Here is an 18,885-nt window from a genome sequence, read left to right on the forward strand (position 1 = left end):
GTTAGAAAGAAATGGAAGAAGCTTATGAAGTTGAATGTCAATTTATTGCATAATAGACAATGTATTAAATATGTTACATATATCAATTCATGATACATTTTTATGCAGTAGCTGTGTTTTAAGTAATGAATTAGGTTTATTCATTCTTATAATCTAGTACTTTCTAAGCGTATTTTTAAGGAATAAGTAAACCATAAAAGAATTGCTACTCTCTGCCTTAGCTCTCCTTTAGAACAAATATTAAACAAAGCAATTGCTAGAACTTATTTCGGATGTTTCAGCTAGGAAAAGTAATGAAAAACACGTGCCAATTTAAGTAACTTAAAATGATCATGTCTTGCAAAACGTCTGTCACAAAAATGACGTATACTTAATTTTTAAAAAATTCTTTAACTTTTTATGCTGTGTTAGGCTTCATCCATGGAGGTTCTTCCATCATTCTCTGACTGCATAAACATTTGTGCCAAGATAAGAACATAAACAACAGAGTTGGGAATGGGTAGATATGGTGAAAAATCAGCTCTTGGTGCCAGTGCAGGTCTATGTCAGCACAGGTGAACTATGACTCTCTTACCCAAATCCCAAAGAATGTTAAGCATTGAGCAATCCCACATAAAAGTAGATCTTTTGTTAAGATAGAGCTGTATCCTTCTGTTAGCCAAATTAAGAAGTGATAGCAGCATTTTGAAAGCCTGTTGTTTGCTTCACTAATCACGTGACCTTAAAGAGCTAAACTTTGTCAGGATGTTCTCATGCCCTGCAAGCCGAGTGAGTGCTTAACCAGCTGAGCTGCCAGAAGGGTCACAACTTTTTCTAGGGACCTGAAGCAGCTGTTTCGTTAAGTCCTGTTTAGGTGAATGGATAAGCAGAGCCTGTGTCCAGAGGGAATATCAACCAGTCAAAGGAATTCACAGGAGAAAAATCTAAAAGTCCATAGAGCTAACCAGCTGCGATTCCAGCAGAGCAGTCAGACAATTTTTCCATGCTGGAAAGCTCTAAGTAGAAGCCCGTTAAAGAGGAAGGAGGAGTTTAGGTGATACCATTACTAGATGGAATCACCCAAATTTTTTATTTTGTGTCTTGTAAAATATCGATCCTTTTTCCTTTTGATTTTGTATATCGATTCAGCTGCTTGCATATAGCTTCACCTGCATTTGAAAAAAATAACTTTGCATTAAAGGCTTCCATGTCATACAGATTTCAGGGTGATGATCAGGTTATCTTTCCTTTCCTCTTTCCTCCATGTGCTCTCAAGACAATAAAGGAAAGAAGAAGAGAAAAGAAAAAAAAAAAAAAAAGAAAAAAAGCTCCTAAGCACTGGAGTATTTTACTGATCTGGTGCTTTGCTCCATGCTTTGATGTTCTAATGCTGGTTTTTTTGGTTCTACTGTTCCAGGGACTATACAAAGCCCTTAGTGTTAGAGAACACTGACAGTAAAATTTAAAGGTTTTGGACTATTTTCAATCCTTGTTTAAATTAGGATTTGATTCCTTTTTTAGTCAAGGAAGCAGAAGCCAAGCCAGGGAACTGGAAATACACTTTTGGATGAATTTTGATTTGGAAGCAGATAGAAGTGGGACTTTGATGGTCTAAGAATGAACTCCAGTTGCTTTTTTAGGAGGGCTGTAGCTTCTGGGCCAATGTTTTACAGAAGACAGGCTTCTCTTAAATCTTTACACAGCTGTAATGAAAGGTCTTCTCTTTCTTCGCCTGGCCAAATGTAGGCATGGTATGGATTGAGGGAGACCATAGTATGAGACCCAGGTTCTAGAGGTCCATTTGGTAAATCTACACCTTAATTACAGCTATCACTAAACCTGTGTAATCAATGCCCAGCCTCCTCATTTTTTCCTTGCTGATTTAAATTTATCTGGCTTTAAGTTTCATGCTTTCAGTTTTATTATAGCTTTGGATTTCGTTATGTTCTCACTAAATGCTACCCTGTGAAGGTACTTAAATCCTGTAATTAATCTTCATCTGATAGAATTAAGACAAAGAATTCTTTGTATGTCTTGCTGTTGGGTACTTTTCCAGGTCTTCGTTTGTATTTGTGATTGTTCTTTTATCCAATTTGCCTGTATATAGTGACTGTATGTTTACAATCCAGTTTAAATCATTGTATTTAATGCATGTTTTTTTAGAATTCAAGTGTGTGTGTGTGCATGCATGCATGTGTATGTCATAATATCCTATTAGCTCTACATTTATCTGCAAAGCTAAGCAAAACTAAAGTTTCCTCTTGTTATTTCAGCCTGATGTATCTTCCCCCCATTTTCCCCTCTCAGCATGGAAGACCTCTTTGCTTTATCCTCTGCTCTTAGAAACACCATGGAAAATCTGGTCATGTGGCCTTAGAAAATAATGCTAATTACTGTGTTCGAATTTTCTTTTCCATCACCATTGTAAAAGGTCTTTTATTTGAGAGCCTACATCTGCATTCTGGACCCAGTGGTGTTGTCTGAAATACATTATGCTGAAGATGCACATTGTTTTCTGACTCTAATGGAATGTACTATTTTTTTATTTTTACAGAGTACCAAGCTGCCATTTTGCATTTAAAGAGGGAGCACAAAGAAGAAATTGAAACGCTAAAGGTATGCTTTTGTAATGATTTTTCTTTCCCTGACTCTAGTGCATTTTACAGATTTAAGTAGTGCAGACATATACTTTCCACCAAATGTTAAGAATTTGTTTCTTTCTAAAAGTTGTTTTCAGTTGACTGCCAGCTCAGTTAAAATTAATTTAAAATCCATACATGTACTCATATATGATGGCAGAAAGCAGTTTTACATGTTTTGCCTTTGTAGTTTTGCTTATCGTTGTGCTCGTAAATTCTTCCCTCTAACTCAGCAGTGCAGTACTTTTACATTTGGTTATTATATTAAGGCACTGGCATTTAACTATTCACTGTGTCTCAGTTAAACATACCTCTGTAGAAGCAGTTTTCTGTAATTTTAAACTGAGAACTAAGCATGGTAATTCCCTTTGTGAATCTCTCTGAAATGTTGTATTGAACACTCTTTATTGATGTCTGGTTTTGTAAGTGTAAACTGTCTAATTGTCAAAATCAGAAATAACAAAGTTTAATATTAAAACTCACTTTCCATTGGCATGATTGACTCTGCTAAGGAAAGTGAAATATTACAAAGTGTTTGTCTCATAAAAGGAGGAACTTAAATGGCAGTATAACTTAAAGTGAATTTGTTGAACTGTCCTAGTTTAAAGATAAATTCACAGCATCTTCCTTTTCTCACCAGTTGTGATATATTCTTAAGCATAGCTGCACTGTGTTCTAATACAGGTCCATATGCTAAATCCTCAGTACACAAGTCATCAAGTACAAAACATTCTGTATTTTCTTTGTCATGACTAAGGCAAATAGAATGGAAAAAAACAAATTTAGTAACACAGGGAGTCTGATAATCCAGTTTATTGATACATTGACCATGTCATTAGGCAGATCACATATAGCAATCATCAGACGAGTGCAAGTACAGTATTTGTATTACACAGAGTATTTATGTCTTTGTGTGTGCACAAAGGCCAGGGCATAATGGATGTAAAACCTATGAAGTTGAGAAAGCTCAGTGAGATCTTTGAGTAGACAGGTGGAATGATAGTAGCAGCTTGTGGAGTGGACAGGACAGGCAGAGTCTCTGGTGTGTGCAGCATCTCTTAAAATTCAGCACAGGGAAATACAAGCTAACACTAAAGTAAATACAACAGTACTATACAATAAATATTGTTAATAATAAATCTTACAAAGAATAGTGTAACTCTCCCACACAAGAAAAGTAGATGGATGCAAGGGGGATTTATTCATTTTGAGAGGGTATTTCAGAGAATACATAGTCTTGGTGAGAGAGAAAAATGTGTTTGTGCACCTCCAGCAACCCTGGAAACAGTAGAGGCAGAGGAGACAGGTACTGGTGGGCATCCATGAAAAATCACACATCTCTTCAATTTCATCTTTCATTAAAAGAATGTTCATCTTGCACATTCTGTTTTCCATAAAAGTACATCTGAAAGACACTGGAAGAGTAGATTCATTTATTTGCTGCTCATAACTTTGAATGGTATAAACATTCTCTTTTAAATCAGATTATTATTTTTGTATATTTGGATTATTTGAGTTTTTCTCAAATATCATCATGTCTTAATGATTGTGTTTATATGTTATCTTGTTTAGTAGTAAGGAAATTGTGAGTGGGTTGTTTCCAGAAAAATGAAATTGTGATGTATTTCAGCACCATGAAATCTCACCATTTTATATATGTATGTAAATATAATTAGAAATGAGCTAAAATGCAAGTATTTGCTCTCCATGATTAGTAGAAGACTTATGCACTCTTAGTAGCAGTGTCCTACAGATGATGTTTCCTTATGTTGCCTGCATTTGGCAATTATTTTCATGTTTGGTACTGTTTTATCTTACACTATGTAAGGCAAACCAGAGAAGGTGATATGAATGTTTTGTAGCTCTTTTAGGTAGCAGCAGTGAAGTGTAAGGTCTACATCATGATAATCAGAAAAATAATTGATTCAGAAAAAGAATACTTAGGTTTATTGTATTCAAGGTGTAATTCAAACAAGATTTTTGGAGATCCATTTTGGAGTTACTCATAAGCTACTGGAGACCTTGCACAGAGTTCTGTTTGTAAGACTGATGATTCCTGAGATATAATGTGATTTTTCATTTTACAATATTAAAGGACATTAAGACTTCCTTTACCAAAGGCCAGCTGAAGCAAGTATCCTTGTCTCCAGCAGTGACCAGCAGTGGGTGCTTAGAAAACACGTATGAGAAATACAGAGTGTAAGGGTAATGCCTTCTTCCCATATGGTGCTTTTTGTTTTGATTTGGGGTTTTTTTGGCGAGTCTGAGTGTCTTCATTGCCTCTTCCTTGTTGCTTCTACTGCCACTGCCTCCATTCCCCCTCCTTAGCAGTGTACTGCTTGGTTTTTTGCTTGGTTTTTGGACCTCAGCCCAGCCTGGTGTAAGGCATCAGGTTCATGAAAGATGCATAGTGACTAAATTACTGAGAAATGTTGCCCTAGTATACCATTTCCAGCAATTAGTGTTTTAAGGGTTTCCTGAAACAGAGTCTGCACATGGATTATGGTATATAGTACTGATGACTAAATTACAGTATCGTATGCTTTCGTGACTTCTGTGTACTATACCATCTGAGTAGTGTTCCTGTTCTTTTCCTGTACATCCTTGATAATGAATTCCTTGTACTAGAATGTGACCCATCATAGATGCAGCTTTTTTTTTTTTGTTTTGGAGCTCTTTATTTCTATGGAACATGTAGAATGCCATGTGAAAATTTCTATATAGTGCCAAATTTATAATCTAAAAAACATTTAGGCTGAAAATACTGTATTCCTATATTCTTAATATGTCCTGTGTCCAAAGAATGTCAATGCTAAGTTATTCATTTTGTGAAGAGAATGTCAAATCTTACTGCAGCATGTTATTTTTTATAATGGGTGAAATCTGAGAGTCAGATGCTGCTACCCGGCTCTCCTGCTTTGGTAAATCAAAAAATGTTAGTTCTGCTTCTAAGTTTTAGTAGTTTTCCAAATTAAAGGGTGTCCTTTCAAACTTTTTTCCTCTTTTTTTACAGTCTGTATACTTTAAGAGGTTCTTTTTCTTGTGTCCCTGATGTTTAAACATTTTAAATTTTTTTCCCTGCATCTCCGTTGTTAGCCTTTATTATTTTGTCCTTAATTTCAAAGAAATTTTTCCTGAGTTTTGTGATTAATTTAAAAATTATTTCTTTTCCCTGAAATCATTTCAGTCTGTAATATTTAAATATAACAGCCAAGGGACATGATTTTTGTTCATTCTTTATATTACCAGTATTTTCACTGGTAAAAATGGAATGCATTAGAGAAGGCCAGACATTGTTTGTATACTCCTTTCTTCTGGCTTTTCGTTATTTGAAGGAAAGATATATTTTAAGATTAAAAAAATATTAATTGCTACATACTGCTGTACATATGAAACTTTACATTGTAAAATTTCATATGGGAACATATAGGGAAGTAAAATTCTGTTGTGATTTAATGTAATAACTTGTTGCATTTTATTCTTTAAGGGTATAACAGAAAAATGTGGTGGTAGATATCCCAACTTTTGGAAATGCCTGTGTTTAATGGGATTTTGTACTATGCACTGAAGGAACCTACAGACAGAAATTTCTCTGAACCATCTCTTTTGCAAACTGTTCCAAATCTTATATCTTGTATTTATGAGGGAGGATGATCATCATACGTTCTCAGTAAAAGATTAGGAGTGAGACCCTTATTCTTTGTTATTCTTAAAATGCCTAGAAAAATGTAAGGAGCCCTGGAGGGTATGTGTAGGGAAAGAGGTTCTCAAAAAATTAGTAAGACTGTACTCTGAAGGTGAAAGCGAGCAAAGTTATCCCGAGTCTGCCCCTTGAAATCTGGATATAGTGGCTTATGAGAGATCTGTTTACTCTTTAGCAATAGAAAGTGTCCAATACTTCTGTCCTGTTTCTTTTGGAAGTTATTTTTTTTCCTTGACTATGTGAATGAAATTCCTAATGGATTTTTATTCTTTAGGTTTTGTTATTGCTATGTTCATTTCCTATAAACTTCACATGGAATTCGCAGAGTACAAACAGCTTTATGTATACCACCAGTTTGAAAGGGTTGGTGCTGATTCTGTAGACAGGTGAAGTTGCAACGAATGTAGTGGTCTTGAAGGATGTAAAACAGTCACTGACAGGGAGGGTGAATGACAGTATTGTGTGTATTTTATGTTGCCATCTTTATATTACCACAGTAACTAGAAGCTTTGTTCCTTTTTTTGATGTCACTTGAAATCAGTTCTAGTCATGTAGTGTGCATATTAATTTAATTTACATTTATTGCACCAAGTCATTTATTGATGAATCTGTACCATATATCATATTGCATAACAATCAGAATAACTCATAACATCTCTTAATGGGTTCATTAATGTACATAATTCAACTGAATCATCCACATGAGGACAATCTTTAAAAAGGGTAATATAGTACAGATAAATATTTAGTTTTTACCCATTTACTTTTAACTACATTTACTAGTTGCTGTGTTCAAAGCATTTCTTGAATTTTTCACCTATTATTATAAAAAAATTGAATTATTATATTTTTAAGACGTTAAACGATTTCTGTTCTCTACTGTTGCATTTTTTATTTCTTCCTGCTCCTGCCACTAGATGTCAGCTAAGTCTTTCAGAAGAAGCTCCCAAAGCATGTCACAGCTTCTCTATATGTGTGCAACTTTCATACTTCCTTCTAAACTGTGAGACCATGTGTGGTGGTAACATCCTGCCCACTATTTGTGAATCTGGCACAGTCCTAGTTTTAGGACAGAAATTAGCTTTCATATTATGGAACTAGAATCGAAGTTGCTCAATAGATAGGTAGTAACTGTATCATCTAAATAGTATTTTCCCTGCAGAACCAAGTCTACGGTATCTAATAACCAACTAAGTAGATGACAACGACTTAACATTAAATCGAAATACTGTAAATGGACTACTGACTTCTGAAAGGATGAAGACAATATCCTGATTGCAGTACTTAATAGTTAATCCAACACACAGCTGCACAAGGGTTCAGCATACCTTTTTTTTTTTTTTTTTCCCTGTAAATTAATTTGATAAAATGCATAAAAAAAGCTAAGTTTTTTCCATAATTCCTCCTTCTCCTTTGGTACACTTTAGCACAAGGGTGCCAAATATCCTTTCATCTTCAGTTACACGGAAGTTCGATACTGCTTTTGGAAGATGGAATCAAAGTCCTAAACTGTCCTATAACTCTGTACACTAAGCATGGATCTTTCTCTCTGATACAGGTTATTAGGCTTCCACCAAGTCACTATATCTTTTACATGTTCCCAAACTGATATTAAGTATCTTTAGCCATTAATTACAGGTTTTAATAATAATATTCCCATATATTATATGATGCACATTATAGAATATACTCTGTAAGAAATAACAGATATTTGATAACAATAAAATAAAAACTATAGATAGCTTGTAAATTATACAATAAAATAATATTTCTACATCTCTCGAAGTATCTCACTGCAAATTTTAGAAAGAAATACCTGTAGCTGCATCTAACACAGTTATGGACATATTATTGAAACTTCAGAAATAGTGGATGGTAATGCAGTTGGTGTATAACTGCCCATGACATCATGAAAGAACAGTCTGGCCTTATTTAAAGAAGAATGTATCAATGGGGTGTTCGTAGTGACCTTGGGTGTTTGTAGTGACATTTGTGATCTCCTTAGTAATGTTTGCATTTTTGCATTTTTATGAAGGTTTCAAGAGCTGAAATGTAGAAGCGGTTAGAAAGCCATTTCCTTTTCACAGAAGAACTTGCTTAGCTTTGAAAACAATTTCATATCATAAATTGAGATTAAAGACCAGTGCCTCAAATTAACACAGAAAAACGTTGAAAAATGTGGAAGAAAAAGGAATGTGAAAGGGAAAGTCATAGCACCAGTCAAAATTGCCTGATAATTTCAAAATTATTCATTTTTATTTTGTACTGAGACCACAAAGGCATAAAGACATTTTCTGGGTTACTGAGTGAAGTAATGAAGCTTTACCTATGTGAGAACCCTTTAATTCTTTCACAAATCTGTTTTTAGATCTCTCATGCTTCACAAGTGGTTTCCTGGCCCTTTGTCTTTTCACTTTCCCATTTGTTTTCCTCTTCCATTGCTCTTTAATTATGAGTATAATGAAAGATGCTGTTTCTCCTTGTTACATTTTGACATTTGTAATTCAACTGTGGAAGGCAATGGTGAATAGTGTTGAAAGCTGTTGTATGCCAAAATGCTTATCAAAAAAACTTTTATAGAAGCGGTTGATTTCACTTTTATTTTGACAATTTAAAATGTCTTTTACTGATATGTAAAAGTGAAATTTCAGCTTCAGAAAGAACATCAGAAATTAGATGCTTTAACACTAAATCAAAACATTTTAAAATATTTGAATTTGTCTAAATCTTCTCTTTTGTAGATAGTCTATTACAAAAAAGTGGAATTTTTTTGAACAGATTCAATTGAAAAATTTCTGACCTGGATGCTCTTAGGTAGGGATCTCTATAATTTCTTTCTGGAAAAAATAAATTTTAAATTTTTTTAAAAAATAAATTTTCAAGATTTTTTCCCCCCCATCAGTTTTGTGTGTGCATGTGTGAATTCTTGCATAGGATAGGGATTTTACAATTTTTCAGAAGTCACTATGGTTTGAAATCTACTATTAAAATATGGGAGCCAATGACAAATATTATTGAAAGCTTTGATATGCCACATACTTAACAAAAGAACATTTAAGAAGTGGGTAATATGCTGACTTTGGGTAATAAAATTTTGCTTCAGGATGCTGATTGTTGGTTTTAACCTTTGCAAGATGAAATGCATCCTTAAGGTGGCTAGCTGCTTTGTGTGTTCTTCGCTGTATTTTCACATCCCAGCATGCACTAATAGAAGAAAATCTGTATCATGTATGCTTCTGTCTGGTGAAGTGGAGTCGCAGCTCAAAGGAGCAGCCAAGGTCAGCAAGGGTTTATTAGTCAGTCTTTCCTAATGAGCTGTTCAGGCTTTTCAACATTTCCATGTGGTGTTACTGATGAAGGTCTCCCAGTTTGTGGTTAATTATTGATACTACTCTTGCCTAACTTGAAATGTTTCAGTCTTCTGTGCTTAGCTGCTAAACGTATGGTTTCACCACTGTATGTGTACAGTGTATCTTTATGAATCTTCTTCTGGGCTGCTTTGTCCTCATGAAGGAATTCTCCTAGTCTAGTGTGGAGTGTCTCTGCAGTGCAAGACAGTGAAAATACAGAGATTGAGACAAGCATAAAAAGTATGAGAAAGAAGAGACTGAAATCTCTAATTGTATTAAAATATCAATTTCAGTACTCTCAAGGCTCCCAGACAATGGGAGCAAGATAATCTTTAAAGTGTGTATTCCCTGAAATAGAACAATCCCAGCAGGAGAAAAATCACCCTGTAATGAAAAATTTGCATGGCCAGTGCTAGAGACGGTGGAGTAGCAGACTAGAGAATGATAGCAAAGGACAAGAGCAATACCACAATAACTTCCTACAGGGTGAACACAAGCACGCAAAGAGCAAGCAAGAAGTGCTTTAATCTCTTTAGAACTACTTGTTGGCAATTGCATCTTCATTCAGAAAGGAAGCTTGGAATGATTCTTCATGGTATATGAAGATACTCCCCAGTTCAATACTTAACTATGTTTTTAAAACTTGCACATTATAATGCCTATATTCATGTCATATCGTATAATCAAATTCATGATGAAATTTTACATATCTCTGTTGTGCTCTGATACTTACATTAAGCAAAATTCTCCCCTTTCTCCTCCACTGCCTATTTTCCATATTTTTGATGCAATGGGTGCTTTTCGTCCTCATTTTCCTTTAATCCTATGTTTACATTGTGATTGTTTTCTTATCATCTGGTTTGAATATCCAGGAAGACTCTTTGTTGTGTTGGGTTTTTTTCACTGCTACTTCCATGTCTTATATTGCCCATCTATTATTTTTATCAATACAATTTCACTGTAAGAACTTGGAATGCTTAGACTTCATGTCAGCTGCCAGACACTGTTAATTCGATGTGTTGATCCAAGGATTCTCCTATTTATTTAAGAAGTTACCACAGACCATATTCCATATATTGAATACAGTGAAAATCTGTACCTTTGTTTCAGCACATGAACATGGAAATGGTATTATATAATTAAAATGTGCATAGAGATCAACAAGATAATTTATAGCCTTAAAACTTCAACAAGACAGCTCCTGCTCAAATTTAGACACATTACAAAACACTCTGCTTAATTAGGGCTAAAGTGAAACTATTCTAAAAAAATTAATTCTAAACCCCTGCATTTACCATAGTTTGTGAGTTAATTTATCCTGTCACTTTGAGTAAATATGTTACACACTCAGGAGAATAAAGTAGAATACATACTGTGAACATGATAACATTTTATTTTAACAGAATTGGAAGACCTCTGTAACATAGGAAACAATTGTCTACAAGAGAAATGAAGTGAAATGTGATCATGGGAGTATAAAGGCCACAAAAAATTAAGTAGTATCAATGTTATCTTACCATTTTGATTTTGAAAACATGTACCCTGTGCCTCCTTGCCAAAATTATCTGCTTTTTGAGATTTACTACACCAGATGTTTGTTTGAATCTAATAATTATAAGCCATTTCAAAATACATTATTTTCTGTAGTTTAAAAATTCTGGCTCTAATATTCCTGTTTTAGAACACAGACAAATTCAGCAAGGATGAACATTTTGCTGATAGAGGGAAAACCTATCTGAAATTGGAAGTTAGAACTGCATTCGTTCTAGGATACATATTCTGGGGGAAATTGTCCACTTACAAGTAAAACATGTATTGTGATGCCCAGATCCAAGTCTCAACAATCTATCTCCTACAGTTTTCTGTCTTGAAACAAAACTATTTTTTCTAATATTCTGTAAAGACTTCAGATTTTAGCAGCTTCTGACTTTGCAAACTCTACTTATTGCATCTTCTGGTGCTGACCATGTTTTTAATGTGCCATTTCCACAAAGCCACTGAAGATACTGAAGCCACCAAAGCTGTTATAAAATAACGCTGGGGCAAAAGTAAGTTCCACTGATTAATTAGTGCCACAAGTACTCTTGGTTAGGTGGGGATCACCCTTTCAAGGATGCTTCGAAACTGAAAGCTAGGAGCCTGTCTCCTGACCCCCTTTTCGATGATGAGGCAATGCGAAAGAAAACCCACTGGAATTTGACTACAAGAGCTGGAAGGATGTAAGGAGATGTGAGAGGTGGAACTTTAGGTAGAAAATAGTGAGTAGAGATACTGGGATGAGACTGGCAAGCTGGAGGGGGAAAGAAGTAGTCTGGAAGTTAAGACAGAAAACTGTCTGAATATAGGTACTTTCATTATGGATTTTACAGTGTCACATGTTTTAATTTGTCAGGATGTTTCATATGGATAAATTGGATTTTACAATATGTATTCAGATAGGCATGCATTAATATTATTCATATTTTATGCACAGAGACCTAAGGTATAACAAATTTATTGGGATGCTTACGTTTGCGTACATGTTCATATCAAGTTCATTTTTAACTTACCTTGCAACTATAAGTTGGATCCCAGAATCTCGAGATAGTTGCTTAGAAAATAAGGTATATCATTGATTACTACTTGAGAAACACTGACTAAAATGACTTATGACTCATCCTGCAGGAACTTTGCAGTTTGAGCGAGTACAGAATCTGCTTTTCTAGGTCAGCATTGACATGCCTGTCTCTTCCTGAGGTTCCATGCTTTGGTCGTTACATACCTTTCAATTTCAGCACACATAATGCAGAAGTCTGAAAAGCTTGCAGCTTTGTCATGATACAGTTTTTAATTATTGTGTGGAACAACTACCATCATGTTCACTGAATGAGATACTGGATGTGTTGAAGAGAAAGTTTCTGCATAGCTGTGCTACATGGAAACATTGAGGGAGAGGGAGAAAATTAATGTTGCTCTGGCAACCACACTTGTAGTTTTCCCTTTTGAGTAGCTGGCTGAGGTTGCATTTTCTTAACACATTTTTGTGTGTGCAGTATTTTCTTCAACGTCTGTAATGGGAATGTCTAGAATAATGTGATGATGTATAATTAGCACGTAATATACATTAGTTTAGAGTAGGTATGTCTTTTACACAATTACAGACTCATTCCTGTGATTGACGTTATACTTCTGTTTATCCACGTAGAATCTCTGAAGTTTATAAGCTGTATCTTAGATAAGTGTACTGGTATCTTTATCTGTTAAGTGTAGCATAAACATCTCTACAGTGTTAAAAAGATGACAAGTTACAAACACAGTGTTGGGTTTTCTTCTAAATGTTACCTGATTGGTGAATATTTAAAGATTGTCTTCTGATTTACCACTAAAGTTTATGATATTATCTGCAGAATTGGAAGCTTCCTAGTTAAACTGAGATAGAAGTCATGAAAGATAACCTTGTGTGTGTAGGATCTCCTCATGTAATTTGCCTTGACAAGGATATCTACAGTTTGAATTTTGTCTTTAATCATTGTAACTGAGGCAAGTATTACACTGTCAGTATGAAAAAATCTTTTCTATAATAGTGTTGTCAAGAAAGGAATGGATTATTTTCTTTAATCTTTCCACAGAAAGTGTGTAACAGTGAAAACTGCTGTTTTCTGAATGTGAAGCAGAATGTGAAATTAACCTCTGCCTTAATTTCCTTTGATATAGAGAAAGAGGTAGTATTTTTTGTAGTATATTTTATGTTGAAGGAAGAACCATTTCACCAAGCAATCCATTTGCTTTGACGTGTTGAGATCCCTCTCTATAACATGTAAGGAATGTGATAATTGTAAGCTTCAGAGAATTACTCTCTTAGGTGACTATGTTCCTTAAAGTAAAATTGAACCTCTGTTGTTATTTTGATACCTGGTGTCAAAAAGGCCCCGATAATTTATTTCCCTCCATAGCAAGGAAGTGAATGGCTTGCTACACCTCAAAATCTTTTAGTTGTTTTCATTGCACGTGTGAACTGTCTACATATTGACGGAGAGGCTAGTCATCTCCCCAGTGTAGGTGTTCTTAGAATTTTTAGACAAAAATTATGTTCATACAGAATGAAAATCTTCAATTTCTCACAGTGTAGTTGCTTTATTTTATTCTCATAGCAAACTCATAGCACTATTTAGTTGAATATTTCCTATTGAAAAGTAGTATTCATTGTTGCCTGTTATCCTTCTATAGATTTATAACTATCTTTGCTTACTGTTTTCCATGTGCTGTACTTATACTGCTTTTTGCTTTGCCTTTTGCTTTTGCTGCAACTTAGCAGAATGTGATATATATCATTACTTTCCTTAGCTTTGTTATAATGGCTTAATCTTGCAGTCTGGTTGCCAAAGAAATTAGTTCTTTATACTGTGAAGCAATGTTGACAGTAAACTCTCCTTTCTTCTCCACCCCCTCCCCAAAAGGCAAGGAAGAAAAGAGAAGAAAAACAAGGTTGCATTACAATTCTGGCAACATCAGCCACACTAATAAAATCAAATTCAATGTTGTTTTACGACTTTGAATTTATGTGACTGCACAGGATCAAAGGATTTGTATCCCACTGGACTGCAAGGTCTATAGTTCATGGCAAAAAAACTCATCAAAAAGAACATTTTAGTAGTAAGGCTTTTCATTTTAATCAGCCACAGTAATAAAAAAGCTGTTAGGTGTCCAAAAACATTCTCCCAAGATCAGAGACAACTTGCTCTCTACTACAATCAGTTTTCTTATTGAATCCATACTGCCTCTGTAGTTTTTGTCACTGAAACTTCATCTTCAACTTGTTTTCAGCCATTTTTTGCATTGTTTTCACATTTTACATGCCAAATCATTGAATGTATCAGTAAAAGTAATGATCTGTATAATGTCCCTGGCAAATGAGAAATACTGTAAATTCTTCAAAGTAAATTGTCATCAAAAAAACTGATTAAGTAAAATAGAATTTTAAATACCAGTCTATATTCTTATATACTATATTTTTAAATATTTGAATAGCAATAATTTGGTTTTTTATGAACACTACTAGAAAGCATAGGTATTAGTATTTTTGTATCTATACAGACATAGTAACATAGGCTGTCCTAAGAATGGGGAAGTCCAGAATAGGGAAGTAACTACAATGTTTGTGATAAGAAAGGCTGTTATTCTCATGTTTGGATTCTGCATGTTAATTGTTCATGGTCCTAGTTCAACAGAAGTTTGAAATGAATTTTTAACATATGGTGTGGTTTCATTCTTTAATTAGCTTACCCTCAGAGAAGTTGTATGCAGTATATCATTTACATGTATTGATGTGTTGCATGCTGAATTACCTCATTCTGTTCTGCTGAATTTAAATGTTTAAGAGGGTTTAATATACAGAGATTTTACCAATGAAATTGTCCATGAAAGTATCAGTTTTCCTTGAAATTTGTGGGTAGGTCTCAATTTAGCTAGCTACCCCTTTTTTACAAACTGTGTAAGTTTTATTTTTCATAGCATAAGCTAGTTTGCATTTAGGAAGAATCAACACATGGTCACTTTCTGCAAGGATTGCTGCCTTTCTGCATGGCTTGGCACAGATGTTACATGGCCTCTTGTAGCTGCTGTGTACTCTACTTACTTGCAAAATTCTAGTGGGTGTGGTATTCCCTTCTCGCTGCTACCTGAGATACTTGCAGGCTTATATTGGGTTTTGTCAGCTGAATATTTTCATGGCTTTATTCTTTTAAACTTTAGTATTAGTGGGAATTTTGTAAGTTACCTACCAAATGTATAAAATCTATATAGAATGCTAAATTATCTACTTAATATTTCTTTATTAATAACCTGAACTTTACCCTGTTAAACACATGTTGTCATCAGTTGGCTTTATTAAGTAATAGTCTAGTTTTTTAAAGGTGCTATAATTTATCTCAAGGGATGACATTGCTCACCAAATGTGCCTGTGACAAGAAGGTAGTGAATCTGAGGCATTAATAATTTTCTGCTTTATCTATATATCTATACATCTATATATCTATATACCAGATTCAAGAAGTATTTAGATTCCGGTGAGATTTCTCTGTGGGCACAGAGATGCCACAGTGGAGTACAGCACTTACCAGTTGCTAAAGTTGACATAATAGGATCCATAACTGTGGAGTATGCTGTGGAGTACAATGAACATTATTAGAGGTATTTTTCCATATATTGAGATACATGATGTTTGCAGGATTTTGAGAGATTGCCAAGAAATTTCAAGGACATATCAAGGGTTCTATCTGGGTGTTTGATTAGAAGTTACAGGGAAGTGGAGGGATTTACTCTTAATAAGAGGGTTCATCTGAGTAAAGATACATGTAAATAGGACAGCTGTAGAAAAGCAAAGACTAGAGACGAGCTGTGGTGAGCTATGTATTACAGAATTCTCCAAGGGAGTTGATTTGTGTAATCTAAATGGTTGCATGGTAGTTATTAACAGGGAAAGGACTGAGGGGAGGATGGATAGATATATGTGCAGGAAACAAAACCTAGATGAATGTAATTTTACAGAAACATTTGCAGAGCAGACACAAGGCAATCAGGATGAGGAAAGCAAACTCTAAGGTAGCCTGGAAATCACTCGGTGAGGAGCATGAAAAAGAGGACAACATTGAGAGAGAATCAAAGGTCTGCAAACAGCTGTAAGAGGAAATGCTGATGTTTAGAAGAATATAGGACCGTGTGCAGTCCATAATGCAAGGAGTGTTTGTATTCTGTACAGAATAGTGCCTTGAAATACATGGTTCTGGTCAGAAAGCAGCTACAGAGTACTTGTGTCATAGATCTGCTTTGCATGGCTATTCATACTCTTCCTATAGTGACAAAAATTGGAGGTGTGTTTATTACCTGTATACTTACATGGCCACTGAAAGCTTAGCGCTAGTTGAAAGAATGAGCTGATTCTCTTCCCATTTCCACTATGTTCTATTGTCAGCAGACTTACTTAATAAGTTCCAGTACTTTCGGTACCTTTTTTTTTTTTTTTTTAAATAAAAACCCACAAACAGCTATTTCTTATTTTTTGTCTTTATAGAGCCACTAGACTTGATATGTACAAATGCAGTGGCCAAAAGCTTACAGATCTTTTGATAGGCACTTCTTGTTGGAGACAGTCACACAGGCTTTACAATTGGAAGGGTGGTAGCCTGGCTATTAGTTGATTCTGGGTCCTGGAAAATGGTAAAGAGGAAGAAGAGAAGACAAGAAAACATATATAAAGAATCACATTGCTAAAGAATGTGATTTAATTTAGGAGAAGAATAATTTTATAGTAATATAATAAAAGTGAAGTGTGACAGCAAGCCTATAACGAATATAGTCATTTCAGTGAGACGTTTCCCATGTAGTATACAGTTGAATATGCATAGAAGATGAAATAGGAAAGATTAAGAGAAAACCAGTGCTGGGAATTGCTAGGAAATGAGTTCAGGGAGCAAAGGAAAGGGGTAATACAACTGACATACTATACAGAGGGAGGAGAGTGAAGAGTAGCTGAAGATGTTAATAAATGTTTCTTAATTTTGTGTATAGAACTGAGTCTATAGAGAAGAAATATTCAAGATGTGTTATAAATGCAAACTAATTCTGAAGTGGCATGAAGAACATGTTACTGGCTACACCAAGAATAGTTTTGACTGAAACTGGAACAATGAATTGGAAGAATATTAGAGACATATAAACATACAAGAATATTTAAGAATATGTTAATTTAAATACTCACTATATTTGAATATTTTTGCAGTAGACAGAGTAGATATTATTATGTTAAAACCTTCAGTTTCTCATTGATTTCCTGTATTTGGAAAAGTGCAGTTTGCTGGTTTTGAAGTTTTTCTAACAAAAAATAAGAAAATACCAGAAATAACAGCAGACGGAGTACAAAACATAGTGCATTTCTCAAAAATAATTTTTCCTTAGGTTGCCTTTAAATACGTACTTGTATTGAGTGTATTACTTTCTCATACATTCATTTGGTTGTTCATTTACCTGTTTGATTTTTTGAAGCTGATTTTGGTTAGATGGTATTTTTTCCAGACAGGACAAGGAAAAAGATGAAATGAAGTGTAACATACCAATTATTTCAATACAATCAAAAAGGTGAGAGAGGGAAGAAGTGGTAAAACTTTGCCATCTCTTTCCCTTTATACGAGCCTAGAAATACAAGGTCTTATTGTATTTTATATCCATCTGGATTGGTGGCATAGGAAGGAAAAATTCATGAACAAGTTCAAATTTACAGGTAGATGGCATTACTTTGTTCTTTCTGGTAGATAATTCACGACTTGTGCAGTTATACTGACAATCCTTTTTTACATTAGTCAGACCTTCATATAGTGTAAATACAAGTCTTATAAAGGCAGAACATGTTAACTGCATCAAGCTTTTTGCCTTCTGTTATGCTTCTGTAACAACTCCCGTAAGCTCACAGTAATATGCATTTTATAATGAACCAGAGCTTTTAAGAACTTCACTTGTTATATGAATATGCATTGTTTAAATATAGCAATCCATATGTTAAGTATGGCTATTAAGGAAGGAAGTTATTATGGAAGATGCATTCTGAGCCATTGTAAATATAACTGTTATCCTCAAATACTTAATTATTAAAATTCTTAATATAGGATGTACAACTAGTTTTCCTTTTCAGAAATAGAGATTTTTACTATTCTATTTTAAATAGTTAAGCTATTAAAGATCTGCTTGGGTTTTGGATGTTTAATGATATTTGGCATGTCAAAATGCAATTTAATTACAGTGTTGAATAATTGTTCAACTTAGTTGTTGGAATAATAATATTTTGTTAATGTGTAAGCAAATAGCTACATGCTTGGTGCCTATTTGTAGGTTTTATTTAAGTGTAGTACCCTGAGACTGAGGACCTTTTCATAATATATCCTTGTAGAAACAGTAATTGTTCAGAGATTCACAAATCAGTCTTTACAAGTTATTGCAGGTGGTGTTGAATCAGAAGTTCTATTTCATAACATATCAAACATGATATATATTTTCACAGTAAATATTTGACTTATCAAACTTGAAGTGAATTAATGCTTAATGAATTATGTGAATTTTAAGCCATCTGCAGTCCTATATATAAGTAATCATGCACATGATATTTTTTTTAAAAATCTGTATGGTGCAGTGTAACTGGGTATATTTTAATTATGTGCTATACCAATAATTTTGTACTCCAAAATTA

The 18,885-nt window shown here is 34.3% G+C and overlaps 1 protein-coding gene across 2 annotated transcripts in view; it reads left to right on the forward strand.

Annotated features, from left to right (window-relative positions):
- Positions 1-18,885, forward strand: part of FMN1 (formin 1) — a 209,218-nt gene that overhangs the window by 81,075 nt on the left and 109,258 nt on the right. For both annotated transcript variants that reach the window (XM_074824482.1, XM_074824483.1), the window contains one exon: positions 2,534-2,595. In XM_074824482.1, the coding sequence (XP_074680583.1) occupies positions 2,534-2,595 (62 nt within the window). The remainder of the gene's footprint in view (positions 1-2,533; positions 2,596-18,885) is intronic.

This window comes from Strix aluco, chromosome 4, assembly GCF_031877795.1.
Source record: "Strix aluco isolate bStrAlu1 chromosome 4, bStrAlu1.hap1, whole genome shotgun sequence".
Classification (NCBI taxonomy): Eukaryota; Metazoa; Chordata; class Aves; order Strigiformes; family Strigidae; genus Strix; species Strix aluco.